The sequence below is a fragment of the Topomyia yanbarensis genome, chromosome 3 (assembly GCF_030247195.1).
Source record: "Topomyia yanbarensis strain Yona2022 chromosome 3, ASM3024719v1, whole genome shotgun sequence".
In the NCBI taxonomy this organism is placed as follows: Eukaryota; Metazoa; Arthropoda; class Insecta; order Diptera; family Culicidae; genus Topomyia; species Topomyia yanbarensis.
In genome coordinates this window covers 292483042-292505148 of record NC_080672.1, presented here as the reverse complement: position 1 = coordinate 292505148, position 22107 = coordinate 292483042, and the positions used below count along the sequence as shown (strand labels likewise).

Genomic DNA, 22107 nt, shown 5'->3' with positions numbered 1-22107 from the left:
AAGATACAGCTTCGAGGCGAAAGGACACACGCCACAAAAAATATTCACTATGGATTTTGTTCTAGCTATTCCAATACAGCAACAAAAACAGCGTTGGAATTGGCAGAACAAAATAGTGAATGTTCTTCTGGCGTGTGTCCCGTCCCCTCGTGTGCAAACAGCTTAAACGTTGAAAGAGACATGAACTAATGCCTTTAGGTGAGTCTCTTGTAATTTAAAGGGAAGCACAACGATTCAACTGTGTTTTGGCCTAATCCTGTCACTACGGTTTATAAGTGTTGAAACGGTATTATGCCAAAACAACGTGAATTTTTAGCCGAACAAGAAATACCGGTGGTCGTTGCCAACAAGCTGGCGGAGACCGGCAAGATGAAAGTCGGATGGTCGGTGTATTCGTTGAGAGTCACTCCGCGGGCTATCAAGCAGATGGAGCGATGCTTCAAGTGCTTGCACCTCGGACATCAGGCAAGGAACTGCAAGGGCCCGGACAGGTCTGCACTGTGTAGAAAATGCGGTGGGAAGGGGCACGATGTTAGAGACAACATCGGTTTATGATCTACACACAGGAGGAACAAAGGTTTATGATCTACACACAGGAGGACGGAAATGACCACGACAGGCGGCTTCAAATGCCTTGTGTACAAAAAGACGAAAGCGGTCAACAATGATGGAGATAACCCAGCTTAAGCTCAATCATTGTGACATTTCACAGCAACTACTGTGGCAGTCAACAACAGAAACGAAGCGCAACGTTTCAATTATTGCAGGGCCATATTGTGTTCCTCCCGATAACGGTAACTGGGTGGTGGATAGTGCAGGGATGGCGGCAATCCAGGTGATGGGTAGTTTTCCTGTCCACCAGGTGGTGGATAACACTAGTTTACAGTATTGTTGAACTCAATAAGCTGGTGGTCATTTTTCATATAAAATCGTGTGCTGAATCCGAAAATGAAGTCCAAAAAATTTACAGTAGGACAGTTTTATTTATTTATTTATTAATCATCTGATCTAGTTGGTCTTATTGAATATGGGGGGATGGGGAAAAGCCAATTTGAATAAAACATTAATTCTTCTCAAATTGGCATGAAACTCCATATCTTTTCAATCGAATACACAATACAGAACTTAACAACAAATAATAATAAAACAATAAAAAGAAAAAAATGTAGCAAATCAGGCTAATACAATAAATTAAACAAAAGTAAAAAATATAAAAAAGCAGCAATTAAAAATAAAGATTAAATAAAAAGTCGTCGGTAAATATCTGTCAAGTCAGAAACTCCTTGGCAGCTGGTTCTTAAAGGTTGACACGTTGAAATCTAAATCCGCAAACATTTCGTTGAATGTGGCAGACATGAAGAGAATCGGATCATGACCACCATACAGGGAGTTCCTATGGGGCCGTTCATAAACCACGTAGACTCATAAGGGGGACGGGGGGGGGGGGTCTGTCAAAAGTCTACGTTTGTCTCCGAGGGAGGAGGGGGGGGGGTCTTTGAAAAAGTCTACGTAGACTAATTTTTTGTTATTCTCGTTTTACTAATTATAAATGGGATTTAAAGAGAGTTGTATTCAAAATATCGGTCTATTTAAGCAGACACTTCAAAGCTCTTAAAACTACTCGTTAAGCGACCACTCAACCCAGAACCCACGATTTTTTTTTTGGACAACCACACACTTTGTTGTTTCTTGCGTATATTTTGATATAGTTTTGATCTAGGAATAACACAATGACAGTTCCAAAGACGATCGCTCAAAATTGCTCTCGGCGGAAGATTTTGACTGTGAAATCATCTGAGACACCACTAGTTAGCAGACATGCATGAACCATTAAATGCATGAACCATAAAAAAGTTAAAAAAATGGTCAAAGTTAAGCTTTGTAACAAAAAACACCCGATTTTTAACCATAAGTGGATTAATTTTTTTATTTTTTATTTATTGATTTCGGCGGTTAAAGCAGTAGTGTAGTTAAACTTCTACAACAAAGTGTTTACTCGAGTTAATCAGTTTCTCTTGCAATCATTTACACTGATTTCAAAATCTTTAAACATCCTTTAAATTTTACGTCTTGATCCTACGCAACTCCGTACAAACCGGTTCTACTATATTTATCTCCGAAAATATTCGGAGTTAAACTTTAATACTTTGCGATAATACTCTTAGGTGATACGGTTATTAATTACATAAGAAAAATAAATATTTTTGGGAAGATTTAAATAGCTTCGTTCCCTTAATCAAATAAAGCAATTTAGATTATCTTATTATCTTTGAAATATTAAAATTTGTTCACGAAAAGTGAAATTTGTGTTTATTGTTTTAGTCTAGATGATAGTACTCATCGACAGTACAGGAAAAAGTCTATTAAGGTCTACTAGGGGGGAGGGGGGGGGGGGGTTTAAAAATTCTCAAATTTCGGTCTGCGTTCACGGAGCACACGTTCCGGTGCATAGATTTGGAGTTGATCCAATAATTCTGGTGTATCCAGCTCTCCAAGAAGAATCTTAGCGACGAAAACAGCTTGGGCAACTCTTCTTCCCGTTTCAAGCATGTGTAAACCTAATAATGTACAGCGGTCTTCGTATGGCGGAAGATCAATAGGGTCCTGCCACGGAAGGCGTCTTAGTGCATAACGAACGAATTTTCTTTGAATTGCTTCAATTCTTGCTATCCATGTTGCTTGATACGACCGTACCAATGCGCAGTACAGTGAGCGGAGGCAGAGAGGGTCATTAAATTAATTGGAAATTTTTAATAAAAATCCCATCTGGTGCTTTTCCTTGTTCATAATATAGTCGAAATGAGGTCGAAAAGTGAGTGCAGAATCCAAAGTGACTCCAAGGTAACACACTTGTAGTACACTCTCAAGATTCTGATCTCCAATACAGTAGTCGTATGAAATTGGCTTGTGCTAGCGATGATACGATATTACACTGCACTTGTGAATACTAATTGTAAGCGAGTTTAAAGAGCACCAGTCACTGAAAATGTCCAAGAGCTGTTGTAAAGCTAAGCAATCCCTAATGCACTTGACGATCGTGTATAATTTAATGTCATCAGCGTAGAATATACGACAACCCGGTTCTAATACTATTGCTAGCTCATTGATAATGATTGTGAATAATAGTGGACCCAAATTACTTCCTTGAGGAACTCCCGAGTTATTCGAAAATGGGGCAGCGAACACATATCCAATTTTTACTACAAGCGTTCGATCTCTCAGATATGATTCGAGCCAACACACTAAAGACACTCTTATTAATTTTAACCGTTCCAGAAGTATTGCGTGATCAACTCTGTCAAATGCTGATTTTAAGTCGGAATATACAGTATCGATCTGAGCACCAGCATCCATGTTACGCAAGCAGAATGAAACGAACTGAGCAAGATTCGTGGAGGTTGATCTTTTTGAGATGAATCCATGTTGATCAGGAGAAATGTAGCTTTGGCAGGATGCAAAAAGCACATCGTTCATTATGATCTAAAAAACTTTGCAGCAGGCACACAACGATGTAATTCCTTTGTAGTTTTCAATATTTCGCCGATCTCCTTTTTTGCATACTGGAAACATAACTGACCATTTCCAGCTGGAAGGATAACAATACTGCCTAAAGGAATTGTTGAATAGAGTTGTCAACGGCAAAATTAATACTTACCTTACCGTTCAGGCTAGAGCCTTGTTGTCTCTTGCTGTATGCAGAAGCCGTCTCCACTCCACTTGGTCCATTGCTGCTTATCGCCAGCCTCGCAGTCTTCGAAGGGTCCGCAGGTCGTCCTTTATCTGGTCGATCCACCGTGCTCGCTGTGCGACCCGTCTTCTTGTTCCTGTAGGGTCGCCCTCAAGAATCATCTTCACCGGGTCGTCGTCTGACCAGAGTCGAAAAATGTATTTTTCATTTACCAAAATAAAAATGGCGAAAATGACGAGACAGCGACGCTACTTTCTAACTTTGCGAAAACGAAAATGAGACAACGGCCTAGGACAAAGCATACGAGTAAGATCAATTTCATTATTTCCTACGCACACTCGTTTTCGCTTTGAGATTGATAGCGATATTATTCCCTTCGATATTGGACGTAGTGCTGGGCGAGCGCTACACTATTAACGATATTTACTTGTCGTTGTTCGATTTCGTGGAATTAGAAGCTAGCGATGGTATTGGACGACTGAAGCACTATTGGTGTGCATATTTCCCGTTGTTGCTGCGTTCTAGTTGCAGTTCTATGATGCACATTGCTACAATTTCATTTAATGAAAATTAACATGAGGATCAAAATTACTGATTTAAAATTGAAAACGAGATTGAATTTTCGTATTGTCATAGAAAAACGAGAGTCACTACTTCTTTCATAGAATCGAAAGAAGAAATCGGCTATGTCTTTTTTGTTTTGCTTTGTATGTATTTAGTAACAAAGGAGGCAGCAAAAAAACGAAAGTGACTTCAGTGGGTTTCATCGTTCATTGAAAGGACATGAGAATTTTAGGCTCTGCGTCTGACATTCTTACGACGTGTCCAACGTCCTATTTTTGCGGTATGCGCGATGGATGGTTCTTCCAGCAGCTGATGCAGCTCATGGTTCATTCGCCTGCGCCACGTTCCGTCTTCCATCTACACGCCACCATAGATGGTACGCACCACCTTTCGTTCGAAAACTTCAAGGGCGCGATAGTCATCCACGAGCATAGTCCAGGTCTTGTGGCCGTAGAGGACCACCGGTCTAATCAGCGTCTTGTAGATAATCAACTTCGTGTGGCGGCGAATTTTGTTCGACCGGAGCGTCCTCCGGAGTCCAAAGTAGGCACAATTTCTCTCCAAGATCCGTCTATGAATTTCTCTGCTGGTATCATTGACGGCGGTTACCAGTGAGCCCAAGTACACGAATTCGTCGAGCATCTCGATTTCGTCACCGTCAATCCGAACTAGGAATGGGAGGTTCACATTGTCGTTTCTAGAACCTCTTCCTCTCATGTATTTTGTATACGAAACGTTGATGGCAAGCCCAATCCTGCTAGCTTCAGCTTTCAGTCTGATGTACGCTTCCGACATCGCCTCAAAGTTCCGTGTATTATGTCAATGTCGTCGGCGAAGCCAAGAAGCTGGACGGACTTCCTGAAGATCGTGCCACTCGTGTCTATCCCCGCTCTCCTTATTACAGCTTCTAACGCAACGTTGAACAGCAGACACGATAGAGCATCACCTTGCCTTAACCCTCTTCGAGATTCAAAGGGACTCGAGAGTGTCCCTGATACTCGAACAACGCACATCACCCGATCCATCGTCGCTTTGACTAATCGTGTTAGCTTTCTGGAAAACCGCACTCGTGCAGTATCTGCCATAGGTGCCTCCGCGCATTTCTTGAGAACACATGAAGGTATGCCGCCAAGACCAGGAGTGACTGAATATTTTAGCTTGCTTATTGCTGCTATAACCTGACGATCTGTAACAGTGAAGCTTCTCAAAGGACAAATATTCAATAGAGTGTCTCTACTAGCGCACGCAATTTGATCAGCAGATGAAATAGTTTCATTGAATGCACTTTTAAAGTGGGTGGCGAATAGGTCACACTTTTTAAGCTTTTTAAACCTTACTATAAAAAGAACACACACAGACATTGTCTCAAATCGTCGAGCTGATTCGATTGGCATATAAGACTCGGCCTTCCGGGCCTCGGAAATAATCTTGGATGTTTGAGCGAATTCTAAACATTTCTTTTATAAGAAATGTAAAGAAAAACCCCTTTGCAGAATAAAAATTTACTCACAAACTTTTTCTTAACCCTCCGGCACTCGCGCCGTTGTATTTTGTGCAACACCTTCCGAAACTCTAGCGAAATCTTCTTCCAGCAACATCGGGTGCTCATTCGGGGAACCATTCGCACGAGTGCTGGAGGGTTAATATTATCGAATGGGAGTTGTTCACACGCTACTGTTGATCGATACAAGGTTGATAAGTTGCTTGCTGGAAAAAAAACTTTCCATCACCCTCCCCCCGACTTTCCAAGAAAACACACATACACATCCGCCCATCTAAGAACATTTTTGGAGGAAAACGAAAATTTCTGCTAAAAACTCTTACTAAAATATGGTTTGGCTGGTCCTGAAAAGGACCGTTTGTTGTTTTATTCCGGAGGACACATCGAATTAAGGCACGCTCCCCGCGGATTCGACGAGCCAGTTGGATGGCCACTCGTTTGGCGTGAATAGCGCACAGATTGGTATCCTCGAACATACCGTGTAGGCTTCGCTAAATTCTTGGAAGGCCATTATGGTTCTGGAAGCGTAGATCGGTTTTGAAGTCCTGTACGATCTCGCTAACCAGACACTGAAAGGCCAGCTTGCGGATTAGTAACTCTGTCGACTTCTGATAGTGGCGAATTTATCGCAGGGCGACAGTTCCTGGTCGGTAGCGATGGAGCTTCCTAACGCCACCGGTGGCTGGAGCACTTTTATGGGCGGCCTTCGTTGTCAACTGCTTACCTCCGATGGACTTGCGAGCGGTCTGTGTCGTGCGGGTCATGGCGCGAAATTGCTCTACTCTGCTACTGCTGATGCTGGTAGTCCTAGTGCACAAACGGTCAATCTACAAATGATGAGATAAGCAGACCGACCGATATTTTTATAATTGCGAATATACGCCCTCTCACTCGTGTCCGTGCCATGTGCCTTTCCGTTCGGCAATCTAATACTAGCACAACCAAAACGAACATTTCGTGGTTATGTAGGGCGACCATACGTCCTGGTTTCCCAGGACATGTCCTGGTTTTGCATTTACTGTCCTGGTGTCCTGGGAAGTCGAGGAAAATGCTTGATTTGTCCTGGTTTTTTCTACTGTAAGCCTAATATACTTCTATTTATTCAGTCTTCGATTTTCACTATGCTCCAGATCGCAGTTACGACCGACCACAACTATAACTGCAACGTATACTCATCATCAATCGGAATGCGACAAACAAAACTTAATACAGTTGAATTTCCCAATTGTACCTTCCGATGTTTTTTTTTTAATCTTAAGAGTGCTTCGTCAATATCGATGAAACAATGGTTACCAGCGCTTCTTCTCGGCTTAAATCGTCTTTCAATCCGGGACCCGAAGAATTCCCTTTGGTACCTTTCAAAAGACACATCCGCGTTTTGGTGTTTCTGCTTCTACTTGAGTTCTCTTGCTAATGGCTTTTTCCGTCTTACTGGAAATCCATTACATAAAAAGAAAAATAGCAACTATCGTGGAATAATTTCATTGAGCGCTCTCTCGAGCTGAGAATCATGCAATTACTACAGGGTTGATACGTCTCCCAACCTTTGAACGGAACGGATCGTTATATTTCACAGTGGTGCTCGGTGTGTAAATTTTAGTGAGTCAAGGTCATCCTTTGTTCGTTCGTTAGCAGCCGTTCTGCTGGTGCCGACAGTAAATCCAGTACATTGTTTTCGCTGGTGCGGAACAATCGACGTTGTTTGCAGATAAGTTTTGCTTTATTTTTTTTTCCTCGTTTGCTTTCTTTCCTTTTCCCTACTTTTACTCTACCTTGTAATCAAATAATAAGACACATTCCCGTTTATATAACGCTCTGCCCTCGTGCTTAAATGGCCGAGGGCGAAATACCATCTGATGCAATCATGGAAGTCCCTGATCCCCCTAATACTCGCATTGCTCCCCGTATAAAGCAGTACCCAGAAGGTTCCTCTGGGCCATGGGTGGTATATTTTCGGACCGGAGAGAAACCGGTTAATATATTAAAACTTTCTCGAGATCTGACTGCTAATTACCCGGCCGTAACTCAGATAACACGTGTTCGGGCAAACAAGATACGTGTTCTAGTGAGTGATCTCGGCCAGGCAAACGCGATTGCTTGCTGTGAGCGCTTTACGCGGGAATTTAAAGCGTACGTGCCTTGTGTGGCCTGTGAAATCGATGGGGTAGTGTCCGAACCGGGCCTGAAATGCGAAGAACTGTTGGAGCACGGGGTTGGCTGCTTTAAGGACCCCTCTCTTGAACAGATTAAGATCTTAGAATGCAAACAATTGTATACCGCAAACACCGAGGGAGGTAAGACTACCTACTCTCTATCAGGCTCGCTTCGGGTGACATTCGCCGGGTCCTCTCTTCCCAACTACATCCTCCTTGACAGGGTTCGCCTACCAGTTCGCCTGTTTGTACCGCGGGTCATGAGCTGCAGCAATTGCAAGCAGTTGGGCCACACAGCCACATATTGTGGAAATAAGAAACGATGCGGCAAATGCGAAGGAGAGCATGAGGATGACTTTTGCGACAAAGAAACTGAAAAGTGTATTTGCTGCGGGGGCCCTTCACATGCTCTTAAATCATGCCCTGCGTACAAGCAGCGCGGGGATAAAATTAAGCGCTCCCTTAAGGAACGCTCAAGGCGTTCTTATGCAGAAATGCTAAAGAATGCTTCGCCATCTGTCCTGTCCGAAAATCCCTATGCTGGTTTGGCTAACGTTGAGCAAGAATCTGACGACCCACGAGAGGGAACATCTTTGGTTAACCCAGGGGAATCCAGGAAGAGGAGAAATCCAGCCTCCCCTACATTGCCTCGTAAGGGTGTCAAGGTGTCGTCCACTCAGAGTGCGCCATCTACAACCAATAAATCCAACGGAAGTGATGCACAAAAGCCGAAGCAATTTGCTCCAGGACTTGGAAATATTAATTCTAACAAGGAGTACCCACCACTTCCAGGGACATCCAAAACCCCAAGTGTCCCCTTTTTTCAAACAGATACTCAGTCCAGTAGCGGACTAATGAAATTTTCTGACATAGTGGACTTAATTTTCACAGCTTTCAATGTTACTGATCCTCTTAAAAGCCTTCTGATACGTTTTCTCCCTATAGTGCAAACATTTTTGAAGCAGTTGACTACTAAATGGCCCCTCCTTGCAGCGATCGTATCCTTCGATGGCTAAGTCATCGAACGAGGTCACCGATTCGATCACTGTTCTACAGTGGAACAGCAGAAGTATCCTCCCGAAAATCGATTCCTTTAAATTTTTACTAAATAGTTTAAAATGTGATGCTTTCGCATTATGTGAAACTTGGTTAACTTCCGATATAAATCTCAACTTCCACGACTTTAATATAATTCGTCTGGATCGAGAAAACCCCTATGGAGGAGTACTTTTGGGGATCAAAAAGTGCTATTCTTTCAACCGAATTAACCTCCCTTCGACACCAGGCATTGAAATTGTCGCTTGTCAAGTTTTAATCAAAGGTAAAGACCTTTGCATTGCTTCCATCTACATTCCTCCTAGAGCCTCGGTAGGGGACCGAACGCTTTGTAATATCACGGAATCCTTACCGGCACCGCGGCTAGTTCTGGGAGACTTTAACTCGCACGGTACGGTATGGGGCTGTCTTCATGATGATAATAGATCAACATTAATCCAAGATCTTTGCGATAATTTCAACATGACCATCTTAAACACGGGAGAAATGACGCGGATTCCTACACCACCAGCACGCGCAAGCGCGTTTGATTTATCGCTTTGCTCGACATCGCTACAGTTAGATTGCATGTGGAAGGTGATCCCTGATCCCCACGGTAGCGATCATTTGCCTATCGTGATTTCAATTGCTAACGGTTCAAGACCATCGGAAACAATCAATGTATCGTATGACCTCACACGGAACATTGATTGGAAGAGTTACGCGACCGCGATATCCGTTAAAATCGAATCCACTCAAGAACTTCCTCCGGAGGAAGAGTACAGGTTTTTGGCTGGCTTGATTCTCGACAGTGCGAGTCAAGCTCAGACTAAACCAGTACCCAGCGCGAATACCCATAGACGGTCTCCCACCCTGTGGTGGGATAAAGAGTGCTCAGAGCTGTACGCGGAAAAGTCCACTGCATATAAGGCCTTCCGGGAAGACGGGTTACCCGCTAGCTATCAACAGTACGCGTCGTTAGAAAGGCGAATGAAGAGTCTAATGAAAGCCAAAAAACGCAGTTATTGGCGCCGGTTCGTCGACGGGTTAACGAGAGAAACAGCGATGAGCACTCTTTGGGGTACGGCTCCACGTATGCGTAATCATAATAGTACCAACGAGAACGTGGAATATTCAAACCGTTGGATATTCGCTTTCGCCAAGAAGATCTGTCCGGACTCTGTCCCGGTACAGAAAACGTACCGCGCCGCGTCTTCTCACGATACCGCGAACGAAACACCGTTTTCGATGGTGGAGTTCTCACTTGCTCTCTTATCGTGCAACAATAACGCCCCAGGGTTAGACAGAATCAAATTCAACTTGCTGAAGAATCTGCCTGACACTGCAAAAAGGCGCCTGTTGAATTTATTTAACAAGTTTCTTGAGGGTAACATTGTCCCTTATGAATGGAGGCAAGTGAAGGTCATCGCCATCCAAAAACCAGGAAAACCAGCCTCCGACCACAACTCGTATCGGCCGATTGCAATGCTGTCCTGTATTCGGAAGTTGTTCGAGAAAATGATCATGTTTCGCCTCGACAATTGGGTTGAAGCAAATGGCTTACTGTCAGATACACAATTTGGCTTCCGCAAAGGCAAAGGGACGAACGATTGCCTTGCGTTGCTTTCTACAGAAATCCAAATGGCCTATGCTAACAAAGAGCAGATGGCATCAGTCTTCTTGGATATTAAGGGGGCTTTTGACTCAGTTTCTATCAACACTCTGTCAGAGAAGCTGCACCAGCATGGTCTTTCGCCAATTTTAAATAACTTTTTGCTAAACCTGTTGTCTGAAAAGCACATGCACTTTTCGCATGGCGATTTAACAACATCGCGATTTAGCTACATGGGTCTTCCCCAGGGCTCATGTCTAAGTCCCCTGCTCTACAATTTCTACGTGAATGACATTGACGATTGTCTTGCCAATTCATGCACGCTAAGGCAACTTGCAGACGACGGGGTGGTCTCTGTTACAGGGCCCAAAGCTGCCGACTTGCAAGGACCATTACAAAATACCTTGGACAATTTGTCTGCTTGGGCTCTTCAGCTGGGTATTGAGTTCTCCACGGAGAAAACTGAGTTGGTTGTTTTTTCTAGGAAACGTGAGCCGGCGCAACTCCAGCTTTTAATAATGGGTGCAACGATCAACCAGGTTTTCACATTTAAATATCTCGGGGTCTGGTTCGACTCTAAAGGTACCTGGGGATGTCACATTAGGTATCTGAAACAGAAATGCCAACAAAGGATCAATTTTCTCCGAACAATAACTGGAACATGGTGGGGTGCTCACCCAGGAGACCTGATCAGGTTGTACCAAACAACGATATTGTCGGTGATGGAGTACGGGTGTTTCTGTTTCCGCTCCGCTGCGAACATACACTTCATCAAACTGGAGAGAATCCAGTATCGTTGCTTGCGCATTGCCTTGGGTTGCATGCACTCGACCCATACGATGAGTCTCGAAGTGCTGGCGGGCGTTCTTCCGCTAAAAAATCGATTTTGGGAACTCTCATATCGATTGCTCATCCGATGCGACATTCTGAACCCGTTGGTAATTGAAAACTTCGAGAGGCTCGTCGAGCTTAATTCTCAAACCCGATTTATGGCCTTGTACTTCGACTACATGGCACAGAGCATTAATCCTTCTGCATATACTCCCAACCGTGTTCGTTTGCTAGATACTTCTGATTCTACTGTATTCTTCGACACATCCATGAAGGAAGAGATTCGTGGAATCCCGGACCATATACGCCCGCAGGTGATCCCCAATATATTTTATAATAAATTCCGAGAAGTCGACTGCGACAAAATGTTTTACACTGACGGATCAAATCTCGATGGGTCCACTGGCTTCGGTATCTTCAACAATACTATCACCGCTTCATTCAAGCTCAATGATCCCGCTTCAGTTTACGTCGCAGAGTTAGCTGCAATTCAGTACACCCTTGGGATCATCGACACTCTGCCCACAGATCACTACTTCATCGTTTCGGACAGCCTCAGCTCTATCGAGGCTCTTCGTGCGGTGAAGCCTAAAAAGCAATTACCGTATTTTCTGGGGAAGATACAGGAGTCCTTGTGTACGTTATCTGAAAAATCTTATAAGATTACCTTTGTTTGGGTCCCCTCTCATTGTTCTATCCCGGGCAATGAAAAGGCCGACTCATTAGCAAAGGTGGGCGCATTAAATGGTGACATATACGAAAGACCAATCTGCTTCAATGAATTTTTTAGTATTTGTCGTCAGAGGACGCTCAACAGTTGGCAAACCTCGTGGAGCAATGGGGAACTTGGACGATGGCTACATTCGATTATCCCAAAGGTATCAACGAAGCCTTGGTTCGGGGGGATGGATGTGGGTCGGGATTTTATTCGTGTAATGTCCCGACTTATGTCCAATCACTACACCATGGATGCGCATTTGCGGCGTATTGGGCTTGCGGAGAGTAGTCTGTGCGCTTGTGACGAGGGCTATCACGACATCGAACACGTTGTCTGGGTGTGCGCCGGGTATTGTGACGCCAGGTCTCAGTTAAAGGAATCCCTTCGGGCCCGAGGTAGACCACCCAATGTACCAGTCCGAGATATGCTGGCAACTCGTGATTTCCCCTATATGTCCCTTATTTATACCTTCATAAAAACGATAAATATCCCAATTTAGCCCCTCTCTTTTATTTCTCGTTTTTAGAGTTTCCTCCTGCCTTGTGGAACCGATCAGCTCCAGAGTGCCACTATGTAACCGCCGTCGCCCTTACCACTACGCCTGCATAGAAGGAAACTGAAGCGAGAGCGACTCGAGGTCCGATGACTTTTGAAGGATTCCCCGCGGGTCCGAAGAATACCATCCGCCAATCCGGTACTCGACGACTTACTAGACTGAGGCGCAAATTTGATACGCTGATCTCCCTCCCCCCCCCCCCGCCGTTCGAGCGAAAGTTGCAAGTTTTGCTCTTCTTTCCCTGTCTCTCCCCTGTCTTTGATACAACTGCTGCTACACTGATGCGGAAATAAGCCACCCTTTGAATATCTTGACCAAGCATAAGTTTTAGTTAAAAAATTCAAATTAGTATTCTGTATTCCTAGTTTTAAGATAGCTATATTTTTTACTCTTTATTGAAACTCTTGTCCTCCATCTTGTAAATAGAATTGAATCCCTAGTTTTAAGATTTCTGTGAAATTTCTCATAAATATTTGTTCCCCCTTTTGTGTACTAAACTATATTGTTAGTTTTAAGATAACCGTAAAATATTTCGTAAAATACTATTACTCCCCCTCTTGTATATCAAAGTGAATCCCTTGTTTTAAATTTTTTTTCATAAAAAAATCTTTTGGCCCTCTTTTGTATATTGAATCTTATTTCTAGTCTTAAGATAGCTGTAAACTTTCTTTTCCTTTGTAAAAAAAAATATTTCAACATTGTAACCTCCTAGTTTTAAGATATCCAAAATGTAAAAACAAAAGCATTTGGCACCGCCAAGCTAACGCATTTGTGCCTATCAAATAAACGAAATGAATAAAAAAAAAAAAAAAAAATTACTACAGGGTCGATACCAGTACCTAATCAATCGCTCTGCTCTTTAACAGTGCAGTGAATCGAACGTTTCTACCTAAAGTCTGCTGTCATATGTACCATGCCGGTACTATAAACAAACAAAGCAGTCGAATAATAAAATTCATCCCAAGTCAGTGTGAACAATAAAGCACCGTTACTTTCATTGATGCGATATCGATCAGTCATTTCAAGATGTTTGAAACTCAACAGCAAAATTGAACAGCAAATTTGCAAATGCAGTTTAGACTATCGGAAGTCGTCGTTATACGAGCCCACACTCGTTACTGATAACGTTTAAAACTTTGGCCATAACGGAAAGCTATGCTAGACAACATGCAATACGTCGTTGAGCATGATAATGTTAGGACCAAGGTACCCGTTTATATTGACAATGATAAGATTGATATGCGTCTGCACGATTTACACTTGGGTACTATTAATAAATTTATTACAGCCATCATGTCGGAATACGTAATACATCCTTTAAGTTTGAAACCTGGAGAAAATTTTTCTAGATATTTCCAACGGTGTTCATATCTGAACTTTCAATTGCTCGGTGTTAAGTCAGACCGGACTAAGTCGCAAACCATCAAAAAATGAGATAACGATAACACCGGATAAAGAATTTATTCAGCTACATTCGACTTTTGCCAGATTTGAAATATGTAAACATAAACAAAAATTATTGCAAAAAATAATTTTCAATTATAACGTAGAGGATGCTACGATTCAAACTTTAAACCCGTTTTTCTCGAAATCAATATTTTGTCACATAGTCCGGTCTGACTTAACACCGACCAATTCTAAGCAAAACGCATTACCAAATCTCAAATAGCGCTGTGCACGTATGAAAGACAGACTCTTGCGTGCCCTACGTTGTTACACAAGAAGACACACTACGAGAAACCACGTACACAAACCTCTAACGAAGCAATATCAACTGCAAGCATACCCATAACACAGCCCTTCATCAACATCAACTAAATCACAAACCACTGGAGTTGCACCAACGAGAACCTACGCACAGAGTGAACGATCATTGTGATGCGCCTACTACTTCCCAATCAACTACCAGCACCACTGATAATAAAGTAAATAACAAAGAACACGGATACGCGATCGTGACCCACAGACCCCACAAACAACTCAAACCAGGCAATCGTGAGAGCCCATACAACATTAACATCGAGGATAGCAATGAAAACGATAAACCGAGAGAAAGCGGACTAAGTGATCCACGAGCAACAAGAGGCTATGAAGTACATAAATATATCTTCAACAAGAAATAAGATCTTTGCGCAAAGTAACACACGCGTACACAAAATCCGATGGATATACTTTAAATTTCGATTCATTTATTTTTATTTACAAATCGATAATATTATAAGACCCACGGCTTAGGTAATGCATTGAGGCGTGTCAAATAAATGAAATAGCTAATAGACGATTACCATGCCTTCACACCTGGACACTGAACAGCGACTAACCGCCGAGTCTAGCATCTTACATAATAGGGAGTATGAAATGTCGGGCTCAAACCAGTGCTACGAAATTTCAAAATCAGTTATTTATTTCTGCTTGTATTTACTGAAACCAAAATTCCCTCCCTGATTCATTAACTTCCAAACTGACTGAAACTTCATGCAGAATGGAATGCTTAAGCGCAGAAGACATATAAATTCCTTCACCAACGAAAGCATTTATTTGTTTTTATGTGGACCGTTTGTAGGCAGAAACTGGTTTCTTCTACATTTTCGAGCATAAGTGAATTGCATAATCTATATCTGGTGCACATTTGCTCAATAATCTCTCTCATAGGTAGAATGGAAACAAAATTCTATTTGATGAGGGAAACGAACCAAACATTTCATTCATCGCGACGGGCATGAATTGAATTTTGTTTTCCTTCAAGTTCACGCAGGGATGTCATTTTTTTCAAACTCGGGCTCAAACTGATATTATTTATTCCAAACTATCCGCCAGTTTTCATATAACAATCGTTTAAACAGAGAAACTTTTGGTAACAATGGTAGGTTTCGCAGCTCTCAAATCGAGAGATAATGACATTGGCATTGGAGATTGCCAGGCATAGCGCAAGAAAGCTACTTGGGATTGTTGATGTTTCTGATTTACGTCAATGTCGTGTTTTTAGTACTGAAAACTCCTCTCCGGTACTGCACAGACCATCTCAGCATGAAACGTTTGCTGATGGTGGTGTAGCCAGAACTGCCTTATGTGTAAATCCGAAAAGGGTTATCGGTAATCGAATTCCGATGAAACACGAGCTCTTCCTCCCAGCCTCCCAGAACTTTTTTTACTGTCGAAGCTCTGCCTGCCAGACCCCAAAACTTTTAACTGCCGAAAACATGCGGAAAAGGCAATGTCGATTGAGAGGTAATGGGGGATGCAGTAACCTTTCGACTGTCCTGGTTTTTTACTCGTCTGATATGGTCACCCTATGGTTATGCCCACCATCCATCCTGTGGCCAGTGTTGCCACACTTGCATTTTCAGCTTGTCATGAATAACAATCCAACATCATTTCCATTTGCAGAAAAAAAGGAAAACCCACATGGGAATCCCAAAATTATTGCCAGAAAACTATGTATGTGCAAAAGACAACAAAATCGCATAGCAATGGTTTGTTCAATTAGAAATTAAACAAATTCCATGTAGACGGGTGTACAGAAAATCTTCATAAAAATGGATGAAGAACTCATTCGAAGACACGTCTTTTTCCGTAAAATCTCGTTGGGTACCTACATTTTCATATAAATAATGCTAAGTGGATTATACTTCACTCCGGTTATGTCTCTGATATTACCCACTCATCTTTTTCCCATAGACCATGCCAAGCTTATGTTGTGAAATTCTTGGATTTTTACAGATCTTACTATGATCTTTGCATGGTCTTATATAGTGTTTCAAATCAATGACATTTTCTAAAGATGGACAGACCGGGTTTTATCGTTAGCCCCATCCTGAATGCGACCATATATTGCTCCTAAAAACCAGACCAAACCTAAACATAAGACTTTTGAATATACATAGTACAAAACAGTGAAAACATATGAACGTACTGGCTCAACGGTACAATTCGTATCACCCTTTTCGACTGTCTGTGGTAGGTATTTTAAAAAAAGATTTCCGCATGCTTTCCCTCTAACAGTAACAACATAGTTTGGCATACCAAAGGTAAGATATTCTTTCTATTTATCGAACTATCGCTATTGGCTTTTATTGTTTAACAAATTCAAACTTTGTTTCTCAACAACTACTGATCATGCTCTGATATTCACAACTTTTTTGCTTCATTTTCTTTCCGCAGTTTTAGATGTGGACGCCTTCGAGCGACTACTTGGACCCTGTATGGATATTATGAAGCGCAACATTGGCGACTACGAGTCGCAGTTGGTGAAAATCTTTGGCAGCAAGAACAACATATCCGACGTCCGATAAGCGACATCGCGCAAGACAAAAAATCAATAGTAGTAGTAGTAGAAGCAACAGGTACTATCCGTACTATTACAATCGCCCGCCCGTACACTCACACTACAAAATAGTGCCGGGTAGTACCATTCAGTAGCAGTCACTGCTGTTCGCCGTACTGTAGTTTCTCTCTGCCTAGAGCCAATCTCGGGAATTGGCTTTTGAGTTTAACTTTTAACACCCAAACATCATCGAAGAGCAACAGCAGCGTAGCTCAAAGGTCATTTCCCTGCACAGACTGAGCATCTAGCTGGAGTGATAATACAGTTCGGCTGCAGCAGAGCAACTCTCGTAAACGGACCGTCGCCAGAGGTGAATTGAGTAATGTTAGTAGATTTAATATCGACGCAGCAGGTTGCCATCATTTTTGCGAGTAATTTGTAGTGTACTACTAGATTAGAGAAAGATAGACAAATGCGAATTGAAGCGAGAAAGAGAGATATTTTGTTATTCCGTGGAATGATTCGGTAGCAACAGCCATAATGAGGATAGCTTAGATCACAGAGAGCTTAGCAGGAAGGATGAGGGCGAACGAGAAATCACCACCGCCGCCACCAGCATCCGTTTTCGATAAAATGAGTATATGCCAGGCAAATGATGAAAAAATATTAAAATTTTTAGATATTATATAACAAACAGACATGCGAGGAAAGCTTTCTTGTTTTTAGTTGTAGCCATTTCCTAGAATGAAGAAATTGCCAAATATATGGAGAAAATTGAGATTGAAACAAAAATAAATGTGTCATTACAGCAAACATTTGAAAAACCAAAAAAAAATCTGTGACATCAAAAATATTGACAACAGCAAAAGAAGATGATTGTATATTGGTGGTAAAAATTAATGAAGAATAAGTGGACATTTTTGATCAAGTATTCGTAAATCAAGCAAATTATAACAAAAGCAACATGTTCTAGTAAAACTATTGACAACAAAAATCAATAATAATAATTATTGACAAAAAAATCTATGATACGATAAATGCTGAAATTATGAAAAGAAAGTAATAAGCAAGATTTTTAAATTATTTCTGTTATTTATTTGAACCTAAGATAAAATCAGTGAAAAACTACAAAAAAAAAACAACTTAACTAGCAGAAAAATGGTAGCATTAAGGGTACTTTAAACAGTGTTTAACATGCAATTAATATAAAATATCACAATATAAGATAAATAATTGAAAAAAATCATCAGCAGAGATTTAATTTAAGGAAAGTTAAGCAGAAAATATATTTAAAACCTAGATATCAGATACAAGAGACAAATATACTTTTTGGTAGAGCCATTAAGAAGGTACCGCCAGGAGAGAAACTGATAAATGATAAGACTTGATGCCGCTTCAAAATATAGGAAAAACGCAATTAGAACAAAGGATCAAGTGTGCACAAATGGTAGCATCGCGAGAAAGTGCAAAAAGGTACGACATTTTTTCCAATCATCCACAACCGTAACAAACAAAAGCGTGTATTGCAGAAGTGAATCATACAACGGTGTCATATCGGGAGAAAAAGGAAACTCGGTGCAGTTTTATACATATAGGCATACTTAGAGCTCCGCGCAAAGAAGTCATCCGATATCGCAAGAAGATATCAGAAACGATTATACGAAGAAAATAAAAACAAACGCAGAATAGATATCAATGTTCCTGAGAGAGTTTGGCTGAAGAGCAGACATCTTCCAGAGTAGTTTTGAAACCGTCAATTCAAGCAAATTCGGCAACTAGAGGTAAATAAAACAACTTAATTTTCCTATTTTCGAAGTAAGCTCAATTCCATTGAAGCTGTGAATCAGATTTTCGCTTTTTTCGAACTGTTCGGTGCTACATTGAATGGTGTATGGTTTATAACGCACATCATGCCAGGAGACAAACGGTTTCAGCTCAGTTCATTCGTAATACAAACTAACTAGAATTAAAAGCAGACCACTCGGCGAAATTTCAAACTTGGGAATGAAAAATGTGACCCTTTCGGAATGATTTTGTGATATCTAGTTATTTATTCGTGGTAAGAACACTACTTTCGCTAAATATATGCACTACACTGGTACTCAATGCCACACGTTCTGTATTCGATGCAGCATAACAGCTTACCTCTCTCTTCTAGCGCCTTCTCTCAAAGGCTTATCCATCCATAAACAATCAAACGCTCTTACTCTCTCATACCGCATTCAAATGAGAGGAAAACAAATCTTAAACTACATGTTACATTAGGAAAAAATAAAACAAAGTAGCGTAGAAGCGGTATTAGAAAAACTTTACACGTGAACTAACTAAGCAAGACACAAACTCTTTCGGATATATTTCACTGCAAGTTGTAGACTTTTCGTACTTTTGGAGAGATATATAACATGAGCTTACACACGTGTGTTTTTACCCTTGTAAGACAATATATACAACAAAAACCTAGTAAAACGATCTATTACTACACATCTTATCCTCAAATAACGCAAATGCACTGACCGCTATAGTGCACCACTACTTCAAGCTTATCTCAAACCAACAGTTCAGAAATAGCCAACAAGCTATCGGCGAAAGCACAATAAGAAACACTCGTTACTGATTAGGGGAAAACCATACCATCCCTTCCGACGAGAGCTTCTGATTGGTTCTAACGTTATAAACAGGCTGATTGCGGTTACAATACTACCCAAACTACATACTACGGTAGAGAATATATTTTTTGCGTAGAAAATGCTGGACATTTTCGTTTTTTTAAATAATCAAACCATTTTAATAACTACTCTGTCGAACTGGTTTGAAGCAAGAGAGAAAAATCATCATCGGTTAAAATTAAGAACGAATGTCGACAGAAGAATAAGAAAACACAAATGCCCAGTAAAGCACTAAACAAAATCAATGATTGTGAACTTAGCAGCACTAGTTGCTTTATACGTTTCTTTACGAACTGTTCTAATTTCAGTTCAAAAACTTGTGTTTTATGACGATGTTCTGTAACATTATTCATTTGAGTAGCCTACCTACATTGCCACGAAAAAATATCTATGTTTAACGTAAATATGAATATTGATATGCTAGAATCAGATATGATAACGGAAAATACATGTTTTTCTTCCCCCGACTAGAACGTCCTAGCGTTATTTAACCATAAATAGTTGTTTTCACTGTTCATAACTTAACTCTTCGTTTGTCTTTTCAAATTTCATTGCTATCAACATAGTGCATACTTTTAAGCTACTAAATGATTATAATGATTATACACAAGCACACAAATACAAATCTGAAACACTTGAGGAAAAACTTTCGCATAAACAAAGCTAATGCATTGATGAATAACACAAACATTAGGATGGGGGAAAACTACAAACACACAAGAAGCATACTGTTACTGTCTCGTTATTGAAGGTGTCGTATTAAGGTAGTAAACCAGAAGAATGAAATTAAACATAAAAAACCACTTAACATGGTTCACTTGATTGATTGGGTGTAGAAACGAAAGAAAGCAAATCATCTGATATCTGGTCTATAGAATTGGGATAGTGTATAACTCGGATGCGTAATATAAAACTTCTTGAGACTGACTTACAAAAGTGAATAAAATTCTGTTAAAATGAACGAATAAATTAAGCATTCGATGTTACAGATTCATTTTTAAATATTCATGTAAGTAACGTTCGACCATTGAGTTCTACAAGATGACGACACAAGTGAACTCATGATGAATGAAGTTCATTTTTGGCAAGTCTCGGTGGTTTGTTTACTTTGAGTGCGAATGCAACGGGTGCTCATCTGTTACATTCGAACTCACGTAACTCCCATGTAAACAAACCACCGAGAATTGCCAAACGAAGTTCATCCGGCTCATTTTGCCGGGTTATGTCGGTTGGTGTAAAACCTAATTATCGTGGGGGTTATACTTTCAAACCATGCGTGTTCCCCATCGGTAAAATATATGGAGACGCAAGGTTCTCGCAAAGTACCGCATAGCATTGATGTATGTATGAAGCGGTCGTCTTCATACATCAAACGACTACTGTTTATCGTGAGTGGCTCCATATAGATGTTATATTCAACCGTTAAATCCAACTGACTCGAAACAAAAACGGACAATATGTCAGTTTTCTACAGTGCATTTTAATTGAAAAAACCTGTTTTAATCCACCTAGTGGTGCAATTATGCCTTTCTCATTTGTCCAAACTACGATTCCATGGCTATGTTCAATACAACGGTGGAAATGAATATTACATATTCAGTACGATTTGCACATACATACAATGGATCGACATCCATGATCTTGAGATGTTATGTGTCGACACTGAAACATAGCATGAAACCAGCGGTGGATCAAGGAAGAGTATCCTTGATCCTAGTTTCAATTTTAAAGTAGCGACCCCTCATTGCATACTCCTACCTATGTCTAAATAAGTCAAAAAAATCGCGGCCCTCCGGGAATAGGCTGACGATTTTTAGAGCGATTGCATAACCTTTCTATATGAGAAAGGCAAAAAAACATTTTGTTTTTTATCCTCGGTGCCAGTGAATTATCAGTGAACCATTAGGCGCAGTGTTCCCAGGAGGACAGTAGTCCACGTGGTGCCAACAAGAGACTATTAGTTGCTGTGATTTATCTGCCGGCTTTGGAACTGTTTCTAGTGTGAAGCCCGGACGACTGTTCTGAAGTGTCTCACCGTCTGTTAGACTGAGTCGGTGCGCCTTTGGAAACCGATTTGAAGTTAAGCTAACTTTCATCTTTCTGAACATATTTTTGCTTCCCCAGCACCTGCGCGCTGATCTCGTGCTTTGAGGGTTTCAATGGTTCCCTCGCCGGATGGTCCAATGGAGGTCAAGACAGGTTCGACTCCTAAACCCTCCAGCTTAAACGTTACCAGAACTCTTAACCGGGATATTCATGTGGTCTACATCCGGTCGAAAAATAAATCGCTGAATTTTGTGCAGATTTCTGGCAGAACGATTCTTGGATGTGACCGGAAGATCAGGGTATTGTTAACTAACTCAAAGTAGGCAAACGATATTGCTTGCTGTTAGTACTTTACGTGGAATTATAATGTGTATGTTCCAGCGGTAATGGTAGAGATTAAAGGCGTCGTCAACGTTGAGAGTTCGACATGGCTATAGTACGGGGATGGCTGTATAGACCCTTACTTCAGTCGA

The 22107-nt window shown here is 41.2% G+C and overlaps 1 protein-coding gene across 2 annotated transcripts in view; it reads left to right on the top strand.

The window, feature by feature from the left end:
* Window positions 1–20396, top strand: part of LOC131691135 (cAMP-dependent protein kinase type II regulatory subunit) — a 348167-nt gene extending 327771 nt beyond the window's left edge. Inside the window, exons 10-11 of one of the 2 annotated variants that reach the window (XR_009305723.1) lie at window positions 16820–18395; window positions 18452–20396. Coding sequence is in view for 1 of the 2 variants with exons in the window: in XM_058977317.1 (XP_058833300.1) it covers window positions 16820–16950 (131 nt within the window). In the remaining variant the exon portion in view is untranslated. Of the gene's footprint in view, window positions 1–16819 lie in introns of both variants that reach the window. The other variant, XM_058977317.1, reaches the window with a different exon arrangement.
* The last annotated feature ends 1711 nt before the right edge of the window (window positions 20397–22107 follow it).